This window comes from Eutrigla gurnardus (assembly GCF_963514095.1).
Source record: "Eutrigla gurnardus genome assembly, chromosome: 9".
Lineage (NCBI taxonomy): Eukaryota > Metazoa > Chordata > Actinopteri > Perciformes > Triglidae > Eutrigla > Eutrigla gurnardus.
This window is the reverse complement of record NC_139923.1, coordinates 18,367,095-18,391,145: the sequence shown is the minus strand read 5'-3', so window position 1 is coordinate 18,391,145 and position 24,051 is coordinate 18,367,095. Positions and strand designations below refer to the sequence as shown.

Genomic DNA, 24,051 nt, shown 5'->3' with positions numbered 1-24,051 from the left:
ATGATTTGTGTTTTCAGCTATGTGTATTGACTGTGTTTTGGGTTTCTTTGTTTGTTATTGCTCTCATAAATTGCTTGAAATATGCATGTTTTTAATTGGGTTTGCGTGTGTTTGTGCGGTGCAGCCCCCAGCAGAGAGTGTGCAAGACTCGGGGCAGTGTGTCGACGCACCCTGTGAAGACGCACCTCCCCCCATACGAGTTCCTACCCCCTCCCAAGCCCCAGAGCCCCCCCAATCCTCGGCCACAGTCCCACCACCAGACATTACCTTATCAGTCCCAGCTCTGGCCCTCTCCACATCCCCAGACCTTCCCCAGACGGATGGGCTTGGTGCACTGTTGGCCTTGGGGGACATTGGGGCTGAGGGTGGCGCGTCGCAGGGCACGGCCACATCTGTTCCAGGACAGGCTGAGACTCCCGTGGCAGCGGTGAAACTGGAGAGTGTGCTGGACTCCACAGAGCTTTCTACTGTGAGTGCTGAGAGATGGAGGAGCAGAGGGAGGGGAGGGGAGGGAGGGGGCGGGCCGGCATCCCCAAGGGTACTTCGCCGCCAAAACAAAGTCAATCTTAAGAAACCTCCAGACCAAATGTGCAGGCAAAACTGCATAGCTCTGTGTAGTGTTGTTATAGTGCCGTTCACTGTGAAGAATAGCTGTGAGTAGACTTTTGTACTTGAGCAAAGTGCTCCTAGGGTGTTGCCCAAAACTAATCTCTCAACTTGTTTTAGTTATTTTGGTCACTTCTTCCACCAAATTTTGTGTATTAAAAAAAAAAGAATACCACCGAACAGTTTTCCAGGTTGTAGTCAACCGTGGGTCAGATGTTAGGCAAACAATGTCCGCCTACATCAGGTATTATTAAGCATCATGGAGTGTGTGTTAACACAGAGCTCTGTATACTTAATCGAAAATGAAAACACCTCTTGTGAATGAAAATGTGGAAAATCTGCATTGAAAGCTTTTTGGCCTCAAATTTATCAGTCTAGTCTTTGGCCTTTTCCAGGCAACACTTGTGATCAGATTCATATCCAGAACATTTTAACCTACTTGCTGCTCAGGAGTAATCTGTGAGTCATTCCCTTATTAGTCGCTTTGGACAAAAGCGTCTGCTAAATGACCTAAATGTAAATGTAAATGTTATTATTTTCATGTCATGAAAAATCCCAAAATACTTAAAGTAAATGGATTCCCAGCGCAAAACCATCAGTTGCCTCCTTCCGCCATCTCTTCATCCTCATGGTAAACGTGGCCTGCATGACTCTTGAATGCTTCCTCACTTGTGATTCTTGTGATGATTGTGTGCTACAAACTGTGATTGGGTTGATATGGTGTTCCCCTCGGTCTTTATATGGTGCAATCGGGTATAAATCAGAACAACAGCACGGAAGCTAAAATGTACTATTGCAGGTTCTACACATTGAATACATTAAATAGCAATATTTAATTATTTTAATTTCTCTGTTAAGATATTTCATAATTTACACTCATTGACAAGAGGAATAGTAACACCTGCTCTCTTAGTAGATGGGATATGCTGCATTATAATTATAGGTTTTGAATGATTAATCAACATAATTTACATATAGGGAGGGGCAAAAGTATAGAAACGCCTAAAAAAAAAAAAAAAAACTAGGTACATGTAATGAAGGCACTTTTCTCTCCGAGTGTCCAAGTCGGAAGAATGTGAAAGTGAGCAGCATGCAAAACACCAGAACCTGAATTAGCTAAATGGAATGCAGCTTTCATTCATTTTACTATTTATACCTGCTTTTTTTAAATTTATTGTGACATGTCAGAATGACATTAAAAAAACAGGTATATTATAATACAATAAGGTTTTTGGTTACTCGGTGTTTGTTTGAATGAACTCAACATATATGAAGTGTGAAATGCTGTGTGTGTGAGGTGCTATCTGTGCCGTGTGTTCAGCCACAGTCTATGGCAGAGGTCCTGGCCAAAAAAGAGGAGCTTGCCGACCGACTGGAGAAGGCCAACGAGGAGGCGATCGCCAGTGCTATTGCTGAGGAAGAACAGCTGACCAGAGAGATTCAGGCCGAGAACAACGACCTGGAGACCGACAACGAAAGTGACTTCTCTGTAAGATGAGTCGTTCTCATTTATACTGTAAATGTTTGGTTTGGTTTTTACTTCATTATATGTTGACATGTAAACGGCACAAATGTTCACCACAGGCTAGTATTGGCAACGGAAGTTGTGGAGTCAATATCGATTGGACCGACATGCTGGCAGATTACGACGGTATGGACCTCATCATCTAAATGAAAACTGAGCTGTCATTCTTTGTAATGGCATACATTACACTGACGTGCTCGTTTCTCCTGTAGCTCGTGAGCCATGGCGTCAGAGTACCTCATGGGGGGACATAGTAGAAGAAGAACCCGCTCGGCCTCCTGGACATGGGATCCACATGCATGAGAAATTGTCCTCGCCGTCACGCAAAAGGTGCAGAACATTTTCATTATGCAGTGAATGAAGCAAATCTGCTTCATTTATTTCTAACACACATTGACAGTATCAACACACTATAATTAGCAATCAGCTCTTGAACAGCACCTCAATCTGCTCATTTACAATCCCCTCACCTTAGTTTTTACAAGGATTTAACCCAGGAGCCTGGGAGTCAAAGGCCCACTTACTACATATGACCTCTCTTTCTTAATTTTAGGTTACCACCCACGTCTAAACAGGCCCTAGTGCCTATCAGGGTCCACGTCTGCCTTTGTTGATAAGCAGGTTGAGATGAATGAGTTGTTTCCATGTTTTTGACAGAACCATCGCCGAATCAAAGAAGAAACATGAGGAGAAACAGCTGAAGGCGCAGCAGCTGAGGGACAAACTCCGGGAGGAAAAGGCGCTCAAAATGCTGAAGCTTTTGGAGAGGGTGAGTAAGACATGCCGAGTTGACGGAAAGCACCCTGAAGAAACTCCATGCGAGCCAAGCCCAGCCTGGCTCTTAACGAGAGGTTTTGTCAGCACACTGCCTAATAGAATCACTAAATATTATAACCCCCTCCAGTTTCATCCAGGCCAGCTGCCACAGCCGGCCATGAGAGAGACCCCTGGCCAAAATCAACAGCCTTTTATGAAGTTTTTTTTTTTGTTCTCCAGGCCATGGCAAGAAGAGTTGGTCCTCGAATAAATCAGGATTAACCACATAAAAACATAAACATAAAGTGGTGTATATTTGCATTAAATCCCATGTGCACACACTGGAAAGGATAGCAGCCGATTGAGCATCCACTGTATGCATTGTCCTTCATAATGTACATTATTCCTTTTTTTTTAATTTTCATGCGCCTCACTCTTCACTCTCCGCAGGAGAAGGAGGTGAGGAAATGGAAGGAGGAGTTGCTGGAGCAGCGCCGGAGGATGATGGAGGAAAAGCTGCTACACGCAGAGTTAAAGCGAGAGCTGCAGCTCCAGGCAATTGTGAAGAAAGCTCAAGAAGAAGAGGCAAAGGTAGAGGAGGGAAATGCAGGAACCATATACTTGTGATAGCTAAGCGATTTTGTGAATTTGCAGTTGTACCTTTTTCACAAGTGTTAAATTGCATTCATATATAAATAATGTCCCTTAATAACATAGTGCTGTGGACTGGTTATGTAAGTCTGATTGATTCTAGCAAAACTATTGAACTTAATGTTACAATATTTAGGCTAGAGATGTCTGCAAATATGGATATGCATTTATGTTTAGTCACATATTATATTCTCTGTGCGTGTTTATATCCTCAGTCATGAGTATATTTCTCTATATAGGTGAATGAAATCGCATTCATCAACACTCTGGAAGCCCAAAACAAGAGGCATGATGCTCTGGCCAAGTTAAATGAGTATGAGCAACGCCTCAACGAGCTGCAGGAGGAGAGACAGCGGAGACAGGAGGAGAAGCAGGCCAGAGACGAGGCTGTGCAGGTGCTACGCAAACCCATTCACTTTTAATTATTCCACTCGCAATTTCCCCATTTAGGTGCATCTTCAATAATCTCCTTCTACTCCCTCTGTAGGAGCGTAAACGGGTCCTGGAAGCAGAGCGACAGGCACGGGTGGAGGAGCTGCTGATGCGGAGGAAGGAGCAGGAGGCTCGTATTGAACAGCAGAGGCAGGAAAAGGAGAAGGCTCGAGAAGATGCAGCACGGGAAAGGGCCAGGTATTTAGTCCCAAATCACTTCAGTGTGTTTTTTTATATATATATATATATATATATATATATATATATATATATATATATATATATGAACACAGGTGGCTGATTTGATAGATGTCACTATAACTATGATAAATGTGAGATTTATTTACACGCAGTTGTTTCACACCGCTCTTCTTTGTCCTCTTTGAAGGGATCGAGAGGAGCGTCTGGCTGCCCTTAGTGCTGCTCAGCAGGAAGCCATGGAGGAGCTGCAGAAGAAAATACAGATGAAGGTAAATTTATGTCGTGCCATTTCCTTCCGACATCATATAGGGATCCCAGTTCCCCCCATATGACGATCTCTGGCTTCTTCCACAGCATGATGAGAGCAGCCGCAGGCATATGGAGCAAATTGAGCAGAGGAAGGAGAAGGCTGCTGAGCTCAGCAGTGGTCGGCATGCTAACACAGACTACGCCCCCAAACTTACACCGTACGAGCGCAAGAAACACTGCTCCCTGTGCTGCGTTGTGGTATGTACACTTTCAACCCGTCAGTCTCAGAGCTCAAGTTGGTGTCCCATTGATTACCTTCCAATGGGGTGTCATTTTCTCCATCCTTTCATTTAATTATCTTACTCTCCTGAACTGATATGTGTGTTTTTCTTACCTGGATGTGAGGAAAAGAAGAAGAAACAGGTGCTGCAACAGAACAGCTCTAAGCAAAGTCCCCCTGTGCTATTTGACAGGCTGTTAAAACATAAAAATGCTGAGGAAGGTGATTCAGAGGATTTTTGGAAGAGGGTACATTTAAATGAGGATTTAACTGCATTGATTAAATGTGTACTCTTAAACAGAGATTTACGACCGGGCATGATTATGCTTTTTCAAGTGTCAGGGCAACAAACTCACAAGCAGACATATTTATCTCTGGCAGACGGACTGCCGCAGCAACAAGGGTGGGACACCTTGAGTCTTCAGACCAGCGTCAGATAAAGAGGAGGGTTGGGGTTGAAAGAGGGAATCTTGTTAAAATGTTGGATGACCTTGGCCAGCATCTGACACCAGGGATCACGGGTGGGTCAGCTGCAAGCACTTCATTTAATGACATTAAAACACAAACCATTTTAAATGGGCTGGTTTCCAGGGATGGGAGAACAACACTGCTTGCTTTACACCTGCCTGTTATTGTGGCCATTTCTCAGAGCTTTTATTTAGACATCTCGTTCACATCTTCTCTTTGCCTATATCTGATTGAGTTGTAATATAGGGCAAGAAAATTAAGCATATCTCGTATCTATAATCTCTTCTTTCTTTTTTAAAACATTGAAATTGTCTTTGTTTAGTATTAAGATCACAGAAGAGTTTAACGGTTTCCCTGTCTACACTGTTGCTGTAAGATCAATTAGTAGCTTAAAAAACAACATAATACAATCATAGAGGCATCCTATCTGTATCGCCAAGTTACACATAACATCACATTTCCTTTCCATAGTCTTTGCTTTAAACTGAGTTTCAGGAGAGACGGGTCATGTCCCGTTTAAAAAGCCCATGTGGTATATCGTTTCACCAGAGTCCCATGGGGCTCTGTTGACCCTTTCCTGCCTCAGTCTCCATTGTGTCCGCCGGAGTGACCTCTGACCACTGTGTTTGTGTTTGCAGATTACCTCAGAGGTGCACCTGTTCAGCCACACCAAGGGCAAGAGGCACCAACAGGCTGTGCGAGACAGTAGCAGCATCCAGGGACGGGAGCTCTCCGACGAGGAAGTGGTGCGTATCCCCCACACACCCCGCCAGGAACAAACAGCCCACTCATCCTGTCAAGGAATAATGGCGTACTGCCGCATGTGTCATGTAAAAAAGACAAAGAGACATCGCGGTTGTCTTTTATGACGTGGTCATTATTATTGTTGATGCATCCCCTTGTTTACTGCCACGGCTCCGTTGCTGCCTTTTGTGCGATTGCAAATGGACCTTGAAATGTACACAGTTAGGGTTCAGTGCTTCGGTGGAGGGGTGACATCACCCCCTTGTCTCCAGGCTGTTTTTGTCATGGAGCGCTTTTCCATGGGAAGGCAGCTCGTTAATGCAAGGTAACCTCTCAGGCTGCAATATGAGATTGGCTTTTCAGCGGTCCTCATTGTGAGGCTGACAACTGTTGGTACTATAGGTAGCACCTTTGGCCCCAGCAGCTCCTTTTATTCAAAGCTTTTTTCAGCTGGGAATAATTGATACCCCCTCCTTCCTTTCCTCTAAATCATTTTCTTTCCAAATGCAGGTCATTTTTTCCCTGTTTGACAGTGTGATAAACAAGGGAATGGAGCGAAGCACTTCACCAATATAGCACTATAAACAGTCCATATATGAGCACTACTTCATACTCATTTGCAATATGTCTCTTTCCGTATAATAGAGTTTTACCAATAACCATCATGTTGAGGAATTGCCATTTCCCACCTTGCATATTGTCTTTTTAACAATACCTTTCAGTCAAAGTTCAAGCCCTGGCTGAACTCCAAGTCATCCTTGTGCTGTTCTGCATCTAGATAAATCTTAATGTGAACAGTTTGTATTAAGTGTGTTATTATTGGAATGGGCTATTAGTCATTGTCCTCTCTCTAATAGATAATATGTAGATGTCGGGAACTACTTTTTCTTATTCTATGTGAAAGAACATTAAGCTGTCCAACAGCTCTACGCCTTTGAGACTTTGTTTAGATAGACTTATGTGGCCCCTTGTTATTTATATCAAACCTAATTTTGGTATCCACTATTTCATTCATGCCATTGCCAACTATTTTCCAGACTGCGGCTCCATAACTCTTCCTTGCAATGAAAGATTTTTAATTAAAATGAAGATGGTTGGTTCAACTGTGCAGAGGTCACTCCATAGTTTTTCGGCTGAAGCGGGCGGCAGATGCCCTGTGCCTTCACATTTAGTCATTTCCTCACATTGTGACTTGTGAATTAAATTGAAAATACAATGATTATCAACAGGGTAGGATCGATGTATGGGAGAGAGTTCTTGACAATTGCAATTGCTCTTTACGTCCACCATCTGCCCTGGTTTTAAAATTATGCAGGTAATATCCAAGACGCGTGGCTTCTGACATTAGGACTTTATTTATTGATCACCTTTAGACGTGACGGCTCAAAACGCGGTGGCTTCTCTGAGGAAAAACTGTTCGTCTGTCCTGCTTGCCTTCAGTGGCCAATGAAGGAATCACCCGGCAGCAGAAGGGATCATTCAGAGCTGACCTCCCAAAGAATAGTAATAAAGGTCTCGTAGTCAAAGCTGCCCTGATAGCCAAAAATTGAGAACCTTGATGAAATATCCAGCTGACTAGCCTCTCCCTTCCCACTACGTTTAGAAATCTGACATTTGTCTAGTCATAGCAGTGAAGCTGCTGTTGTAAGAGACAGCCAATGAATAGTTTTCAGTTTTTTGTCTTTGAGCGACTTGTCCCCTCCTTAAATGTCACTGATAGTATGCGGTTTAATACAAAAATGTCATGTAAACCACTATAGTGATGGTAACCCAATACAGCGTATCGTCCCGAGTAGCCAACATGAAATCCAGCTGTTTGTTTCACGCCAAATGGAAAGCCTACCTCTCAGGCCTTTGTATGTGACAATAGAGGCCGTGGATGAACATATCCCATGTAATCTGTTTTTGTGTTTGCTGCCTTTTTAGATCTGTATAGGTTTTTTTGTGTCGGGGGGAAAGGGAGAGATGTGTTGAGTGCTATCAGATTACTCCCACCAGAGGCAATCTGTGGTATTGTGCATTAGCAATGCCCTTAGGCCAGCGCGTTTGCTGCTTTGTTGCAACGGTTCCGTGGTAGACGCCTGTCTGTCACCGCGTCTGATCGCCTCAAACACTCAAAGTCTACACAACTTCCATTCAGACTCGCCTCCTAGCAACAGGAAATGGGATGTCATCATTATATATTTATTTGCTTGCACAGTCTGAACGTCAGCATTTTTGCTATATTTGGCAGCTTAATGCTTCAGGTATCCTTTTATGTTACCAGTGTGATTTTTTTTTTTCTTTCTTTTTTGCAAAGATGTTTTGGATGTGTTACTGAAAAAATTCCATTAGGTGAGTGGCTCATGCACTGGATAGCCTCTCAGAGAGATTACTGAACAGCTGCCTCCCAAGAGAGGGACAGCTACGGTCGTCATGAGCGACCTGCAGTGTCATGGAGTAGAGGGCAGAGGTGTGCACATACAAATACAGACGCTCACGCCCTTCCAAGGAAACATAATAGTCTCACTCACAGATATCCGCGTCCCCAAGACTAAATTATTTCTTTAAGTTAGTTACCAACTTATTTATAACTTAACTTCTTGATCAGCATTTAATCTCCTTAAAATCTTACATTTCTCCATAATATGTATTATTAATTACTAAAAGTCCAACAATCAAATGTAAACCATTAATAATATTCTCTCTCTCTCTCTCTCTCTCTCTCTCTCTCTCTCTCTCTCTCTCTCTCTCTCTCTCTCTCTCTCTCTCTCTCTCTCTCACCCAAAAACTACATCAAATTACATAATTAGGGTTGTGTTGGTTTGGTATAATCAGACCATTGAAAAAAGACAATAAAAGAAAACAATATATTTGTATTGTAGTATAACCAGACTTGTTCAAACTTACAGTAAGAAGCTCATTTAAAAAAATAGGATTTCAAAATGGTAAAAAATTTGCTTTCGTCGACCTTCGAACACCTGTTTTTCCTACAACCCTCAGTGAAAAACCCCTATTCAGGCAGCAGGTGTATTAGCTACACTTGTGACCAGCGGGTATGGCATCCCACACACAGGTTAGCCCCGACAGCTGAATGGAAAGCCTTTATCTGTGAGGCCATCATGTCCTCTGGGGTGCAGGATGACAGCATAATTGGGTAATTGGTTTCTTGCACATGCATCGTGTTGTTCAAATTGGGTTACATTCCCCTGTCCTGATGGAAATATCAGAATCATCTGACGGGGCCGGACAGGAGGCAACACCTCCAGCCTTTTAGCATGTCCGTGGGCGTGGGGGCTTCAAAAGACGATAGATCGTTTGAGGTAATTACAGGACACAATGGTGTTATTGAGAGGCGTAGATCGACCTGTCGCACAATATATTCAGCGCCACATCTGAAGTGTATAAAGTCAGAGAAATATGGTATTTGCTGTTCTATGTCCATAGTCATTTTGAGAAGAACTTCTTAATATTAATTGATGGTGCACATTAGACACAAGTCATCCTAGGATAAGGCAAGGCAGTCTTACCTTTGCTATCTTTGTTTTCTTTGCAGTAACTGTGTCAGTAGTGAAGAAGTACTCTGATCCTTAACTTGGGAATTTTTTATAATTGGTGTTGCTGACAGGGTAAAGCTAATTTTACCTGTTTTGTACCCTGGGTAGTTTTATCCATAACAATGCATCGTACTGTATGTGTTTGGTGAATCAAATCTTGATCTGCAGATTAAATAGAATCTAAATCTCAAAAAAAAAAAAAAGTACAATATTAGTGAAGTAGAAAATGGAAGTACTCAACTACAATTACCTCAAAACTGTTCTTCAGTACAGAGTAAAAGTACTTATTTACTTTCCAATGCTGATTCATGAGCTTGTTTTTTGCATTTAAAAAATAAGACACAATAGAAGCCCGTTATAAGTTATGGTACAACATTCTTTGATGTATTGATTTCATCTTCTCTAGGAGCACCTTTCCTTGAAGAAATACGTCGTGGATATAGTGATGGACAGCTCTGTGTCTTCTGAGAGCATGAAGGATGGAGAAGAGAGGCAGAAGGCACGGAAGAAAGCAAAGAAGCTCCGCGCCAGGATGAACTCCAGGTAATATATCCGTTTTTTGTCTCTCCGTTTCTCCCTCTCTATCCTCTCACACGCACAGAGGACAAAACTGTGCCAGGACTTTTTTTTTTTATGAGTGACAAGGAGATGGAAAGCAGATGTTATGTGCATCCTGGCTGTCCACAAGGTAACACTGATGAGCTTAATTTATGACCACTTTCTGTGATTGGGGAGCAAAACTGCATATCGATCCGTAGGGCCCTGGCTTTCACCTGTAAAGAGCTTTCCTCCAAATTGCTGCCATGGCATTGCCAAATCTAAAGCGCTCCTCTGTGTACAGGGGGTATGTTAAAGTATGTATGAGCCATGCCTATTTTTCTTCCTCTGAGCTATTGATTTTTAAATGAAGTATCAAAGAAAATCAATAGTAATCAACAAATAGGAGGCGTAGCTGCTGTGTGACAGACCCTGGACCTGAGCGCAATCAGTTTAACTGGCTGTCACAACTGGGAGGGACAGCAGTGGAAAGAGACACCATGTTGACAATACTTACTGTAAGAAGTTATTGATGCAGATTATTGGAAGTATTCCACCACAAATAGGACGACATTAATATCTGAGACGTACGCTCTAAACGCACATTTCGTACTAAAAAGAAATAATGAGGCATAAAATAAGACATGGCTTCTATCGATCTCAGTCAGTGGCTGAGGAATCACGAACATAATGTAAACATGAAATGTATACAGTAGATGAACAGTAGAACATATTTTTGTTGCATATTGAGTGAAACTGAATGGTCTTTTTGTTTTTACTTTAGGATTGTTGTGGTGGTGCTTCTTGTGAAATATAATTTTCTATCTACATGGAAAATAGAAAACTGGCCCTATTGAAAACTCATTGGCATCGGTCTGAAACCATATCAATCCATATCACTCGTCTTTTCTTCCTATTGTCAGCCAGTAGAAATGTTCTTCATAGGGATATTATATACTTTATACTTTGAGTACATTTCAGGGCCTTTACTTTTTCACTTTTACTTGAGTAAAGAAGAAGTTTAATCAGTACTTCTACTTTTACCAGAATCCTTTTAAACACTAAAGCAAAGCACTGAACCCTGAATTCCCCCCCATTGGCCAGGCCAGTGCCTTCTGCCGGTGCATGTGTGGGGCTGAGAGGCATTGTAAAGCAGCTTTGTCCCACTCAGGTTGAAAAGTGCAATTTAAGTGCAGTCCATTTTCCATTTACGATCTAATGGAGGGCGTGTTGATAATGTGGTCTTAAAGTTCGGACATAAGTAATCCAATCTATACCGTTATCAACGACTATGTCAATTTGGCTTCTCAAATTATAAGTACGGTAAACATTTCCATTGCATATAATGTACACTGACTTCAACATGCATCAACATCAGAATCACTTTTCCCTTTTCTGCCATCTAATAGTAAAAGGCTGCTAACATGCTGAGTAGCAAACAACTTACTTAAATGCCAGCTCAACTCTTTTGTTTGTTGTTTTCTGTCTCACACTGATGAAGCGTATGTGAGCTACTGGAATAATTATCACACTATTTGTGAATGATGATAATAATGATGATAATTTACAAATCTGAAAGATCTATAAGGGGGTTTCATCATGGTATTTATGATAAATATACGGTATTTAACCTTCAAGATTCAGTTTGGGATGAAAACAACACTAACTGATTTATTGCAAAGTGTCTGCTCTAAATGACCTTTTATTGGGATTATGATTAAGAACAAAGTCTATTTGTACAGTAGCATCCGATGTGTGTATGATAGCCAATTATTATTCCCATGCAATCATTTTAATAATCTTTTAATTGCATTGTTTGTTATCTCTAGAGTGTGAATGTAGGCAGACTTAATGATAACAATAGAGCCTCCAACCTGTAATGATTACACTGTGGATTTGACCCTGTGTGAGATTTCTAAAAAGGGAATTCATTATTATCATTATGCTTTTCAGGAGAAAGTACTCATTCAAAGGCGGAATAAGAGCCAGCTACAGGCTGAGACACTGTACCTGCTACAGTGCTTTATTCTCAGTGCTGCTGTTTTTGGCTTTGTGAGGCTCAGCGGCACTGAGAAAGTGACAACATGATCTGTCTCTGTTCACCATCACTCCTGCACCGGTCCTGCTGAGACTAGCACTCAAAGGCAGCAGGCTTTCAGAGGTCATAAATAACACAGAGCCCCAGTAAACATAAAGGTGAGCCGCTTCACCACCGAGTGGAAATGAACCGTTTTATTGGAACACCGTATGGTGTCCGTAAAACGTGAGTGGTTCTCACCAGGTCAACGTCGCAGCCTCGGTTTGTCATAAAGCAGCGACTACACTTTTTTTTTTTTTTTTTTAACCCACATTGTTTTTTGTGGTTTGGCTAACCTCTAATAATAATACGTGTTTTGGGAAGGAGGGGGGAAAAAAGCTATAAAAATGTTCCGTAAGTACTGTAGTCTGTCAGTTAGTGTCAGGATGGGTTCTGGACCAGGAAACCAGAGTCTCCACTTATGCTGTGGTACAAGCTGCTTGTCTGTAGCTGGTTACTTGTGGTTCGCTCAGCAGGGAACAGAGTGGCCAGTGTGTTGTTGTGTGAGGACCTCAGATGGTAGCGTGTATACAAAGAAACTCCTGTAGGGAGTGTGGTGTACAATATGAGGTGGTGAGCATGGCCATTACTCATTTTACCATCCGTTGCCGTAGAAGGGGGAAAGGTGCTGCTCGTAAATTAACTTTACATCCTTAAGAAAGCGTAGAGAAGCTAAATTGGGTTTAAGGACATTGAGTTATGAAAGTATAGTATAATTTTAGGTTTCTGTAGGCTCTACTCCTCTTTATTGCCATTGAACGGAAGTCTGTCTGGCTTCCTTTCTCAGGTGTGTGTTGTCTTCATTGTCGTCACGTTTTTGCAGCATTGGAGAGAAGTGTGTCTTTGTGTATTAGAGGTTTAGATCAGATATGCTTATATAGATCATAGCGTGCTTTCTGTCTTTTTGCTGATCACTGATATTTATTGCCCGAGGCCCATTTAACATGGGCTGCTTCTGACAATAATGACTAACTCTGCAATTGCTCCTTGTTTAACCTGGTTAGCTATAACCTGTCTAAGATTAATATTGCACTGTCACGGATGACAAACAGAGCGGATATTGTTCAGGCCCTTCTGAAAGATAGTCGGTACCACAAATTTATCCTACTCACCCGACATGGAAAATGACTGTCTAGAAATAATGTTTATTCTTATTGTCCCTCACAACATGGTCTATTTATGGGGAATTTGTAATGCAATAAGACTGTTTGTTTGTTCTTTTCTGCTTTCATAGTTTCGTAGTTTGCTTGTTGAGATTTTAAATGTAAGAATAAATAAGTAATAACACTTTGTGACTGCTAGAATATATGCCCTGCATGAGCAGTTGCAAGGTTTTTGGTATCTCAATGTCCTGGTCTGAGGCTGTGAGGTGAGTTATCAGTCGCTGTGAGATGACTGCCCTTGAATACAAGAGATTGCAGAGGATGAGACTTTAGGTCTGTCCTGCCGGGACAAATCCACCTGTCGTCTTCCAGGAAGATTTAGATCCTATCAGGCGAGAGATGGGTAACCGGAAGACGCGCAATCTAACTCTGATCAATAGTTACTTATCATGTCTGGGAAAACCTGACTGACAGATAGAATCCCCCACCCAATTTCCCACAGACGTACAAGGACACGGTTTGTGTTTCTCCGACTTCTCAGAGAATGGCTGTTGGAGCAATGCCACAGAGATACCGCTCCCCTCATGACCATGACCTTTTAGGAGGTTGCCCATTCAAAACACTGTTTGTAACCCCCTTTAACTGTTTATTTGACAAGTGAAGAACTTGAGCCTCCCTTTATTAAAAAACGACTCAAAGGAAGCCAGATTTTAAAGGTAGAATCAAGTGTTCATAACATGAGGCGATGGCTGCAAAATACTCGTCCCTGCAGAGCCGGTGTCTGATTATTTTAAGCCAAGTTACTTGGTGAGCAGCTGACAGGCCAAATAAACAGACTCAGTTTGAACTTTTTCTCTCTCTCTTCACACTTTCGTCCGTTGTGTTCTTTACTGACAGGCCAAACACTTTTTTCCTGGTATTCAAAGACTTTTTCCTACTCCTCCCTCTGCAGGGCAAAGGAATATGAGACGTCAATGGAGGCAAAGTCGCAGGTCCCTGACTCCCCCTACAAGGCCAAGTGAGTGTTTTTTATGATTTAAAATTCCAGAGTATTTTTTTGTACGTTTTACTCATGATTTAAAGCTTTGGTTGGAGGGCTGCAACCAACTACAAGCGGATGAAGGGATGAAAACCAACTATATTTAAATTAATTTATTTTTTGGTCCAGAATGTTTTTTTTTTTTATCTGAAAAATAATATGATAAACATGCACATAAAAATTTCTCAAATGCATGGTGGCTTTCAACTAATAATTATTTAATTGCATATCTGTTAATCAATCAAATTTGGGGTAAAATCACAATTTCCCAAAGGTGACATCTTTATTGTTTTGTGTAATAGAGAGAACAAAACCCACAGATATTTGATTTGCTTTGATATAAGAAAACTGGCAATATTTCCAATTTTTAGTCTGGAAGATGTACATTTTGGACATTTGCTTCACAAATGCTCCATATTACTGCAAGTTGATTCTGTTCTCTTTTCTCTGTGATATTCATTGTTTTTTTATACCAAAAACACGCACAAAAACAGCAAATCTTCACATTTGAGATTTTGTTATATTTTGTTATATTTGCTTGAACAATGACAAACAATTCATTGTTTGTATAATTTTTCCATTGATTGATTAATCCACCAAGGGTTTGAACTCTTCTGTGATGGATAGAAGTTTGCCAAAGTAGCATGGAAACATGGATTAAGAACTGGTGTTTGTAAACAGGTTTGACAATAACTATTGGCTCTTGTGTGTTCAGGCTACAGCGCCTGATAAAGGACCTGTTGAAGCAGCTGCAGGGCCAAGACAGTGGCCAGAGCGCCAACAACAAAGTGTCTGGTCTGGACAGAACTCTGGGAGAGATCTCTCGCATCCTAGAGAAACAGGTAGAGCAACAAATGCATCACATAGATCCAGATATATTAGACAATAGGATTGAGTTATAAGTATGTTTTATTGGTGTCGGAATTCTTATGTTAATATATTGTTTGAATATTAATCATCAAAAAGTTTTATGCAACTATACCCTTATTTATCGCAATGGATTGAAGTTGCCTGTTACAACTTCACATCTTCTTAATTCTGGTGTATCATGTTCATGACTGCTTTGTTAATTATCTGCGTATTGTTCGTTCTTTGGTTTATTTTGTTTCAAAACAAAATCAGAAAAACAACTGTTTTAAATGTTTAAAAAAAGATTGAAAAAACAATAACGTAGTTATGTCGGAACCTTTTTCCTTGAATCTATGAACTTGAATAAAAGTTGTTTTTTGTTTTTTCTGATTTTGTTTTGAAAGAACGATAAGATAAGAACGAACGACACACAGATCTGTGCTGCTCATCAGTCACCTAAACAGTCTGCAGCAGTGGACGGGACATGCCAGCCCTTTGGCTCAGTGATGAGTTGTGTTTGGCTGCGTCGCTTTGTGTCTCACCCTCCCCATGTAGAGTATCACTTACTCCAAACCAACTTGCCTTTGGTTATCCACTAATGAAGACCAGATTACCTGTGTTTTCACTGTGCACATGGTACCAATAGAGGAGCTTCCTAGCACGAGCAGGCATTGTCTCATGTCTGATGTGGCTTGCACGACTCAGATGTCACTGGTTTAGACAATAGTTAATTGGATTTCCAGATGAAATGCCAGGGATGCACAGGGCTTTATTGAACAAAAGCAAGTGAATTTGACATTTTTTCAGAGATTTGCCTTTTCTCTTACACTTCTTACAGCTGTAAAACTATTCATAATTGTGAGATATAATGGCAGACATTTATAATTACAGTTTATTTGAAACATCTGTCCCAGAGGCTTTGTCGCATGACATTCTTTTTTCCGGTAAAACTGAGAGGAGGAATTAAAACACCTGCCACCGTGTTTATGATGCGGAGAATATACAGCCCACTTCCTGTAATGAGGCATAAATTTCCTGCTAAGTTGTTGGAGCCACCATAACATCCCCACTGTGCGTGCCTCTGGGCGTGAGGATGGAGAGATTATGTTGTCCCATCAATGACGAGGGGGCCGGCTGGAGAGGCTATTACCGAATTTCCCGAGAGAGGCAAAGAAAGAGGTGGCTGAGGTGGGTGGCACAGCGTCCTGAAAGGAGAGAGGAGGTTACCAGTGTGATGTGAGTAGCTCACAAGCTGTCACTACATGAGGGCTCCTCCCCTCAGCTCCACATACTCCCAGTGGGAGGTCAGAGGTCAGTGGGCCAGAGTAGATGTGCTCTATTCAGCGGCGGTGTCGCTCTGGAAGGAGGCAGCTCTGTCACGGTGCCCTTGCTTTGTCTTTTCCCTCAGCTGAAAAACTGTTTTGTCAAGTTCTGCTTCATCAGCTTGTTGGAGTGATATCCACCCTTAACTGGCTGGAACAATATGATTGGCCGATGAGGCAGCCTGGGGAGCACTTCCCACTCTAATCCCTGGACAAAGACAAATAAATGGAGTCTCCGTTAGCATGGCCGTGTGGCCCCTGAGTCACATCAAGTCAGGACCGTTTAGATTATTTGACCTAACAAGCATCTCTCATGTCATTGACTCACCTAGAGATTTGTTTTTGTCCCCCATATCTGATTCAGTCTCCACTTTCTCTGCTAATTCCTTAGACAACACCCGACACTCCCCCTCCTGCACTGCTGTTTGCGTCCCACCCCCCTCACTCCTCCCCTGCTTTCTACGCTACGTCTTTGACCCCAGTGTGTTTCTCCCTCTGTGGCCTCTAATGGTTTATTTTGTGTCAAACCTGATTTTTTTTTCTTTACTCTCTGTGATTGAAAATATCAATTTTCCCAATGTGCTGCTCTTTCTTGCCTTATTATTGAGCACTTGTATTTATAGTGGTGTACACCACTGCTTTCAGGTAAGGACCTGTTAGGAGCAGCGTGTTTTAAGAACCAAAGACTTAGCATTTTCATTTGTCAGCTGTCAGAGTCTGGTTGGGCCAACCAAGGGTACTGGTGGGACTTGTCATCTGGGGACATGGGGGAAGGTGAAGGGCAGTGTAGCAGGATAACAAGGTCTCTTGCTTGGGCCTCTGGCAGACTGACAGATACAGCCCAGATCAGCGGTGTCAGAACTTTGTCAAACGGCAAAAGTGAGCAACATGCTATTCCGTTTACATTCCAACAGTATAAGCAATATATTATATGTCATAGTTGAATCAAAGTGTACATAACAAGTTATAAAGATCTGTATTTAATCGTCAATAATTACAAGGTTAATTTATTGTCATTGTACAACAGGCATTTGCAACAAAATGTAGTTTGTAGTGCCATTTTGCTACATAAGTAAATACATTAAAAGTGATATTAGAGGGTGGAGGATGAATTTAGGAGTCTTGCAGCCTGAGGAAAGAAGCTGCTCTGAAGCATGGTGGTACGGCAGCTGATATGTCTGTAAAGCTTGCCAGACGGCAGCAGGTTGAACAGGCTGTGGTTGGGGTGGGAATTGTCCTTTAATATCCTTTGGGCTCTTTGCAGTCACCTCTTCTCACCAATGTCACTGATGCTCGGTAGATGGGAACCCCTTGTTTGTCTTATTTGTTTCACAAGCATTTTAAAAGCATCAATCCTAACATTATGATAAACTTGTATGTATATTAATGGGTGGATATTTAGTTTTATTCATTAGAAAAAGTTATGTATAGCTGATTAGTCATTTCATTGTTTTGGCAACTTTAATAAATAATTCATCAGTGAAGTTTTTTTTTTTTAATGTAGAGCTTGTAGATTGGCCAGTAAAACCCTTAATTCAGAATTTGTATCTAAAAGTATGAGGATTAATTTGGCCTATGTAAGAGGTATTTGTCGTGATTTTGTCATTTTAGATGAGATTATTGATCAAAATAATAATACAATATTTCTTGACTAAAATTGTTAGTTTCAGCCCTAATGTCCTCAGACGTCCATGTCATTATGATTGAGGCTGCCATCATTAATCATTAATTGAGAAAATGAATTTATAGATTAATGGAAATAATCAAATTTTCAGCTCTAATGTAATTTCTATTTTCTCATCACAGGCTGTCATTTCCCCCAAACAGTCTCATGTTTGTTTCCTCACCACAAGACAAATAGGGAGTGAAATGGTTCCTGGTGTATTAGTTACAACTTGAGGCCGTCTGTGGTTTCTGTGGAAGGTTTGATTTTGCGCCACAGTGGCCTTTGATTAATCTCCGCTCATTTCATTGAATAAACACAGTTTGTGGAATCGTCCTATTCCATGTTTGCCCTGCACTCACGTAGTGTACTAAGTGATATGCCATTATGTCACGTAAACACTCAAGTTTATACTGGACTTTAAAATGTTTACTCCAGCAGCCTTGTTGTGGTTTACAGTTGACTCAGTCCACAGAGCATTGTTTACCTCTCTCAAGCTTTTCTGTAAGGCTGCATAATGATGAAACTGCTGTAAGGAGAGGCTGATCATACTCGTCTCTGTCACGGCCGGGGTTTTAGTTGTGAAGGAGTGAACTTGTGATTTGAAGGTACAGATCAAAGATGAAGCCAGTCCTTCATGAACTCTGCCAGTTGTTGTCCATCTGTTGGCCGTGCCCTCCTTTCTGCTTAATTAAAGTGCCTGGTGGTGGGACAGTACACATTGCAATCTGGCTGGTCTGCGGACACCGTTGCAGGACTAACCAGCTGCTTCGGGCCTCCCATCAGCTGGGCTAACAATGGTCACTCTGGACAATAATTGGATAAAATTCCCCCTGTTGTATAATTCAGGAACCATCCTCTTTGCTTGTGTCTCAATGCTCATCCCTTAGCGGTGCCTCTTCTTTCTGTTTGAGGGGAAACTAGTCCTGTTAATGTGTCGTTGTAGCTTCTGTTGGGGTGTAACCAAGCACTGACAGATTGGAATATAAAGGGCCACTCCCTACATTTTGGGAAACATGACTGTTAGCTGTTTAATGCGTCACTGACAACAGACGACATTGTGCAGTTGTTTTCAAAGGCTGGCAGTACTCAGAAAATGTAAACGGGCTGATATATAGCAGGTAGAATTATTGCCATGTTCACCGTTTTAAGTAAGCCTGTTAGCATGCTAACATTTGTATCCCAACTTTGTAGTCTCTTTGGTTCTGTCATTAGCCTCAAGGCATAGGCGCAAACATAGGCTGTCACTGTAATCACAAACCATATTCCTGTTGCCCTGGGTGACGGGGTTTGTAGAAAGGATGCTGTTTCCCAATTGCTTAGAAAGTCAACACCATCAACTCTGTTATTATGCAAAACGAAACTTTACTATACACATTATATTTTCGGTGAAATGTTAGTTCTCATAGTAATACTCTGTTGCTCGCTTTGTTTTCTGTGGCCCCGTCGCATGCATAGACCACCTGAAGATAGTATGTCAGGCAGTTTGAACTTAATCCCCTCCACTCGTATTGTTCCATCCTCACAACAGATAAATCTGTCAGCAGAGCAGAAAAGGCAGTGAGTAGCCGAGAAACCCAGCCAGGACTGGGCAGGTCCCAGTTACCTCCTTTAATACCATTTGATAAGCTGCTATGAAAGAGCTGCCTTTTCTCATTTAGCCTAGAAGCTTTTAGGTAGGTGTGTTGATGGGAGGGTTAAGAGATGGGTTAAGCCAAGCTCAGTGAATGAGACCCGATTGATAAGGCATGGAAACTGCTGGCAACATTCAGAAAGTCATCATGAGGTCTTTCACAAACATTACTTAGACTCCTGCGACCGTCTTTGAGGCATTTTTCATTGTGTTGAAGGCAAGGCGGCGTTGGCGTGTTTGATAATTGTCCCGAACCCTAAATGATTGTGTTTTCTGTGTGGGTGGAACACCGGAATCGAGGAGCCGTTGCCTCAGCAGCGGGCATGAATGACAGATGAAGAGCTTATCTGTAATTTGGTAAAGCGCTCCTCTCTCAATGTGTTCAGGCTTGTTGGCGACTTCCCATCTGCAGAACAAAAGCGCTGTGAAGTGGCTGGATTTTAGCGCTGTCACAGCACCGAGGAGCTCGTATCCTCATTAGGTGGAGGAGTGACCTGCGGTGTAACACGGCCTGCTGCAGTTGTGTGAAGAAGGCCCCCTCCGTCAGCAGCTCCCCTCCAGCTCCTTTCCTCCCTGTCGACCCAGGCACAAACATGCCTGATAGTCAGCGCCTGCTCCAGGCTTTGTACTTGTTGATTTATAAGACACTGTAGCAACAGCTTCTGACCTACTGCCAATTACTCTATCGTCACAGGAGGGCAGGACCTAACTATTTACATGTGTTCATAAATCCTACGTACTGGACTAACTTTTTTTCCTGCTACTAAGTCATTTTCTTTTAATCTTTTTTTGTTATTATAAATAAACTGAGGGAAAAAATAACTTAAAAACAACGGGAAGCAATGACTTTTATAAAAAATTATCCTTTATACCCTTTTTTTTTTTTAACCATTTTTTAGTCTAAAATAAAATTAATAGGATGGGGGGGGGGGGGGGGGTGCAGAGAATTTGAACAGAGCCATTAGATGCCTCTAATGCCACCACTTTGAGAAGACACCATTAAGTCAATCACACTGAAATCCGGTTTTGAGAAAAGTCTGCTGTCGGTGCAAAACTTTGAAATCTATAGTAATTAGAAGTGTGAGAGAAGCTCCTCTGCAAGCTTGTGAGGCTGGATAGTGTTGAAGGTTGAAGAAGAGTCTCTGAACAGGATTACATAGCTCGTTAATCCCTGTAACTGCTGACACAATAGGTGAATAATTTTTTTTTACCTCAATGAATAATGCATTATTAACTTAGGTCTGATTATGATAAGAATCTTATTGGAATGACTTTTACATTTTGAAGTTATCGAATTGCCCCCTTCTTTGTTTGGCCGAGTGGCATTTTCTCCCTTTCACTGTGGTCACCCGTTGAGACCACCCCGGTGCTAACTGGAGCCTGCAGATCATTTGCCGTCCACTGAAACTCCACTGTTGTGGGGCGGAGTCGGGTTGTGCACTTTTGAGATTAAACAGGAATACTTTTGGGATCACTTTGTTTCAAATTTCAATCCCTCGCCCCTGTCGGAGAAAGAGCGGTTCCCTCTCTGGTGAGAGCCATGTAATCCCCTGTCCGGCCTGTGGCTTGTTGTCCCCTGACAGTCTCCTTCTCTCTCTCTCTCTCTCTCTGTCTTTGCCTCAACAGAACAATGCAGACCAAGTGGCCTTCCAAGTAGGCGGTGGCCTGTCGGCTCTGGAACAAATTCTGCAGGTCGCCGCTGCTACTTCCACACCCAATGCAGTTCCTCGTATTCCTCTCAAGTGAGTACTGTTACCAAATTGAAATGCTTGCATTTTAACTTACCATAATAATATACCTTAGAATACATAAAAGTGAATGGCACCCTGATTTTTAAACGCGACTCAAAATCAAACCATGCCCTTTAGATCATTATCAAGAAGACTTAATCAAGTTTCTGTTTCAAGCCAGCAGGGAGAGCTGTCTCTTTAGCTTATGATTAGAACCGTTTGATTTCTGAAACGCTGACCAGTTGTTGTTGAGATCAATCATGACTTTAGCCATGGCTGAATGTGATCTTGTTGACTAGGTGTAAGACTAAATTTAGCTTCATTGTCGGGACTGGAACAGGTGTGGAGTGATTTATCTGCAATGACAGATATTCCCTGTGAGCCTGCGTTTGTCAGCGATCTGTGATCGGCTGCACGACGACCCCACTTAAAGTACATATAATAACACAAATATTATTCTAATGTAATATCAAAATAAACTTTTTTTTTTTTTTTTTTTACAATTCTCTTCGGCTGTGTACAAATACACTGGAGGCTCTCTGTCAGGATACATTCAAGCCAGTGTTGAAAGAATAAAAATAGTAATAGCAGATTTTCATTTGTGCATCTCCGATTACAAAACGTACTGTTTTATGTCTGTCCACTCTGAGTCTGCTGTATGTTCACAAGGCCTCAAACAGCTGGTAATAGTCCTAAAGGACTTCTCTTGACTGTATCCTTTCTCTGACCCTACTGACAACACAATTTTTATTTCCTCTCTCTTTGTCATTTTTTTTTGCAATTGCCCTAAGTGAGTGAGCTAATCCCAACTAACCTACTTTATCATTGTTTATATTGCTTCATCTCAATAAATATCCTCAGAATGTATAAATGAGTAACAGTGCTGCCCTTCTAGAAATGGAGAGCTTTTCCATTTCCATAATCAATTTGTGTTCATTATTTTCTCTTGAAACACAAAAAGCACATGTGTCCCATCTATCACTTAGAGTGCAGAGTATTTTTGAGTTGTGGGTCTGGCGTTTGCATAGCTTGCCAGTAGATAACCTCAAAGAGGCTGCCTTACTCACTAGTGAGACTCTGTAATGGACTCGAATGGCCTTGCACTCCCATTCATTAGCATTTACTAGTCTCTGAATCTCTGCTAATGGACAAATGCTTCTTATATTTATAAGGCTTTTAAAGGGCATCACATGTTTATTGATTTTTTTTTTTTTTTTTTTTTTTACTCTCTCTTCCTCAATCATTGTAATCTGAGGGAATTTCAAGTAGACTTCTGAAAGAAATGTTATTATCTCAAATGGAAAGACTATCTCCTTGGACAAAGCGTTTGTTTGCTGAGTTTGTCTTTTACATCCGTGCATGATGCTGTGTTAGCACAATACCTCCTTGGCTTTTAAGACCTCTTCTTGACATGCTGTGGCGAAGGAGCAGGAGGTGAAGATTAGGGCCTTGTGTTTCTGGCCCTCTGCACACTAGCGGCCTTGAAGTAGTTTTACTTTCATAACTAAACCTTTCCCACGTGGCTAAACATGTTTCTCTGCAGAGGAGTTTTTATACAAGCATGATAAACCGTAGTCACACTATGGTATGTCCATGGCCTAATGGGTTACTTCAGTAGCTTATTTAGAATCGAGCTTAATACCTTCAGTTCAGCGGCGTGCCTATCAGTCCGCCCTGTGCTGCTAATACTGCTGGGCCCTCGAGAGCTTTGCCAGCTGAGAGTGGAGAACTCAACCGGAGATAAGCCCTAGATGAAGACATCAATCCAGCACCGTGGAGACATTCATCCTGACCCCATATATTCTATGCATTAGACTGAAACAGCTTGTAGAGTATACAGTGATACATTAATTTCTTTATTACAGGCTATTGTTGTGTATGTAAATCTGAATTCATATGCAGATTTATTAGTCACAATTTCATGCAAACGAACCTTAAAGACTCCCTTTTTTCCCCCTGTTTTGTAAAAACAAATAAATGTGTAAGGTGCAGCAGATGTCACACTTTAACCTTGCGATGCACCTCAGTCGGGGAGCGAGTGACGAGATGCAACACAAGGACGCAGCCCGTCTGTCTACTTATCACTATCAGTCATCTGGATGGCTGTGTGGCCTAATGGGCTGCTGTGTAGACGCCCGCCCCAGAGTGCGCTACATTATCTGTTTACAGTGATGCTGCCGTATTGATCACCTCCTCCTACCAGATAAGCTGAGTGATTTACAAAAAAGGCAGCTGCGGAGATGCTCTTGCCATATCTCTCCCCGGGGAGGCTGATTCCATATTGTTACCATTACATTAATGAGCTAATTCCTCTGCGAGGCTCCGCTAATGTCCTGGTGTAACCCTGTGGTCACTGGAATGTCTAGATCAGGGTTTATGCTGCCGCTGTCATTAGCTGCAGCTAGTCGTATCTCATAAAAGGCACAGTGACATCCCAAATGTTCGCGTGCATTATGTATTTTACTTCACGTTAATTGTATTAGTTAATTAGAATTTCATTATGTAAATTATTTTTATTTCGTCATATACATTAAATCACTTTTTTCACTCTATTGTTAAATATATTTATATCTCTAGGGCGGCAACTAACAATTAATTTACTGATTCATTTCATTAAGAAAAAGAGGTTATAGAACATCAGTAAATATTT

The 24,051-nt window shown here is 41.7% G+C and overlaps 1 protein-coding gene across 3 annotated transcripts in view; it reads left to right on the top strand.

Moving 5' to 3' along the window:
- The window catches only part of scaper (S-phase cyclin A-associated protein in the ER), a 56,410-nt gene that overhangs the window by 12,291 nt on the left and 20,068 nt on the right, over positions 1-24,051 (top strand). For 2 of the 3 annotated variants that reach the window (XM_084017703.1, XM_084017704.1), the window contains exons 9-23: positions 125-469; positions 1,928-2,095; positions 2,191-2,257; positions 2,344-2,461; positions 2,789-2,900; positions 3,338-3,478; positions 3,778-3,933; positions 4,026-4,168; positions 4,359-4,440; positions 4,526-4,678; positions 5,807-5,914; positions 9,855-9,991; positions 14,118-14,183; positions 14,920-15,046; positions 21,298-21,413. In XM_084017703.1, the coding sequence (XP_083873829.1) occupies positions 125-469; positions 1,928-2,095; positions 2,191-2,257; positions 2,344-2,461; positions 2,789-2,900; positions 3,338-3,478; positions 3,778-3,933; positions 4,026-4,168; positions 4,359-4,440; positions 4,526-4,678; positions 5,807-5,914; positions 9,855-9,991; positions 14,118-14,183; positions 14,920-15,046; positions 21,298-21,413 (2,039 nt within the window). The remainder of the gene's footprint in view (positions 1-124; positions 470-1,927; positions 2,096-2,190; positions 2,258-2,343; positions 2,462-2,788; positions 2,901-3,337; positions 3,479-3,777; positions 3,934-4,025; positions 4,169-4,358; positions 4,441-4,525; positions 4,679-5,806; positions 5,915-9,854; positions 9,992-14,117; positions 14,184-14,919; positions 15,047-21,297; positions 21,414-24,051) is intronic. The other variant, XM_084017705.1, reaches the window with a different exon arrangement.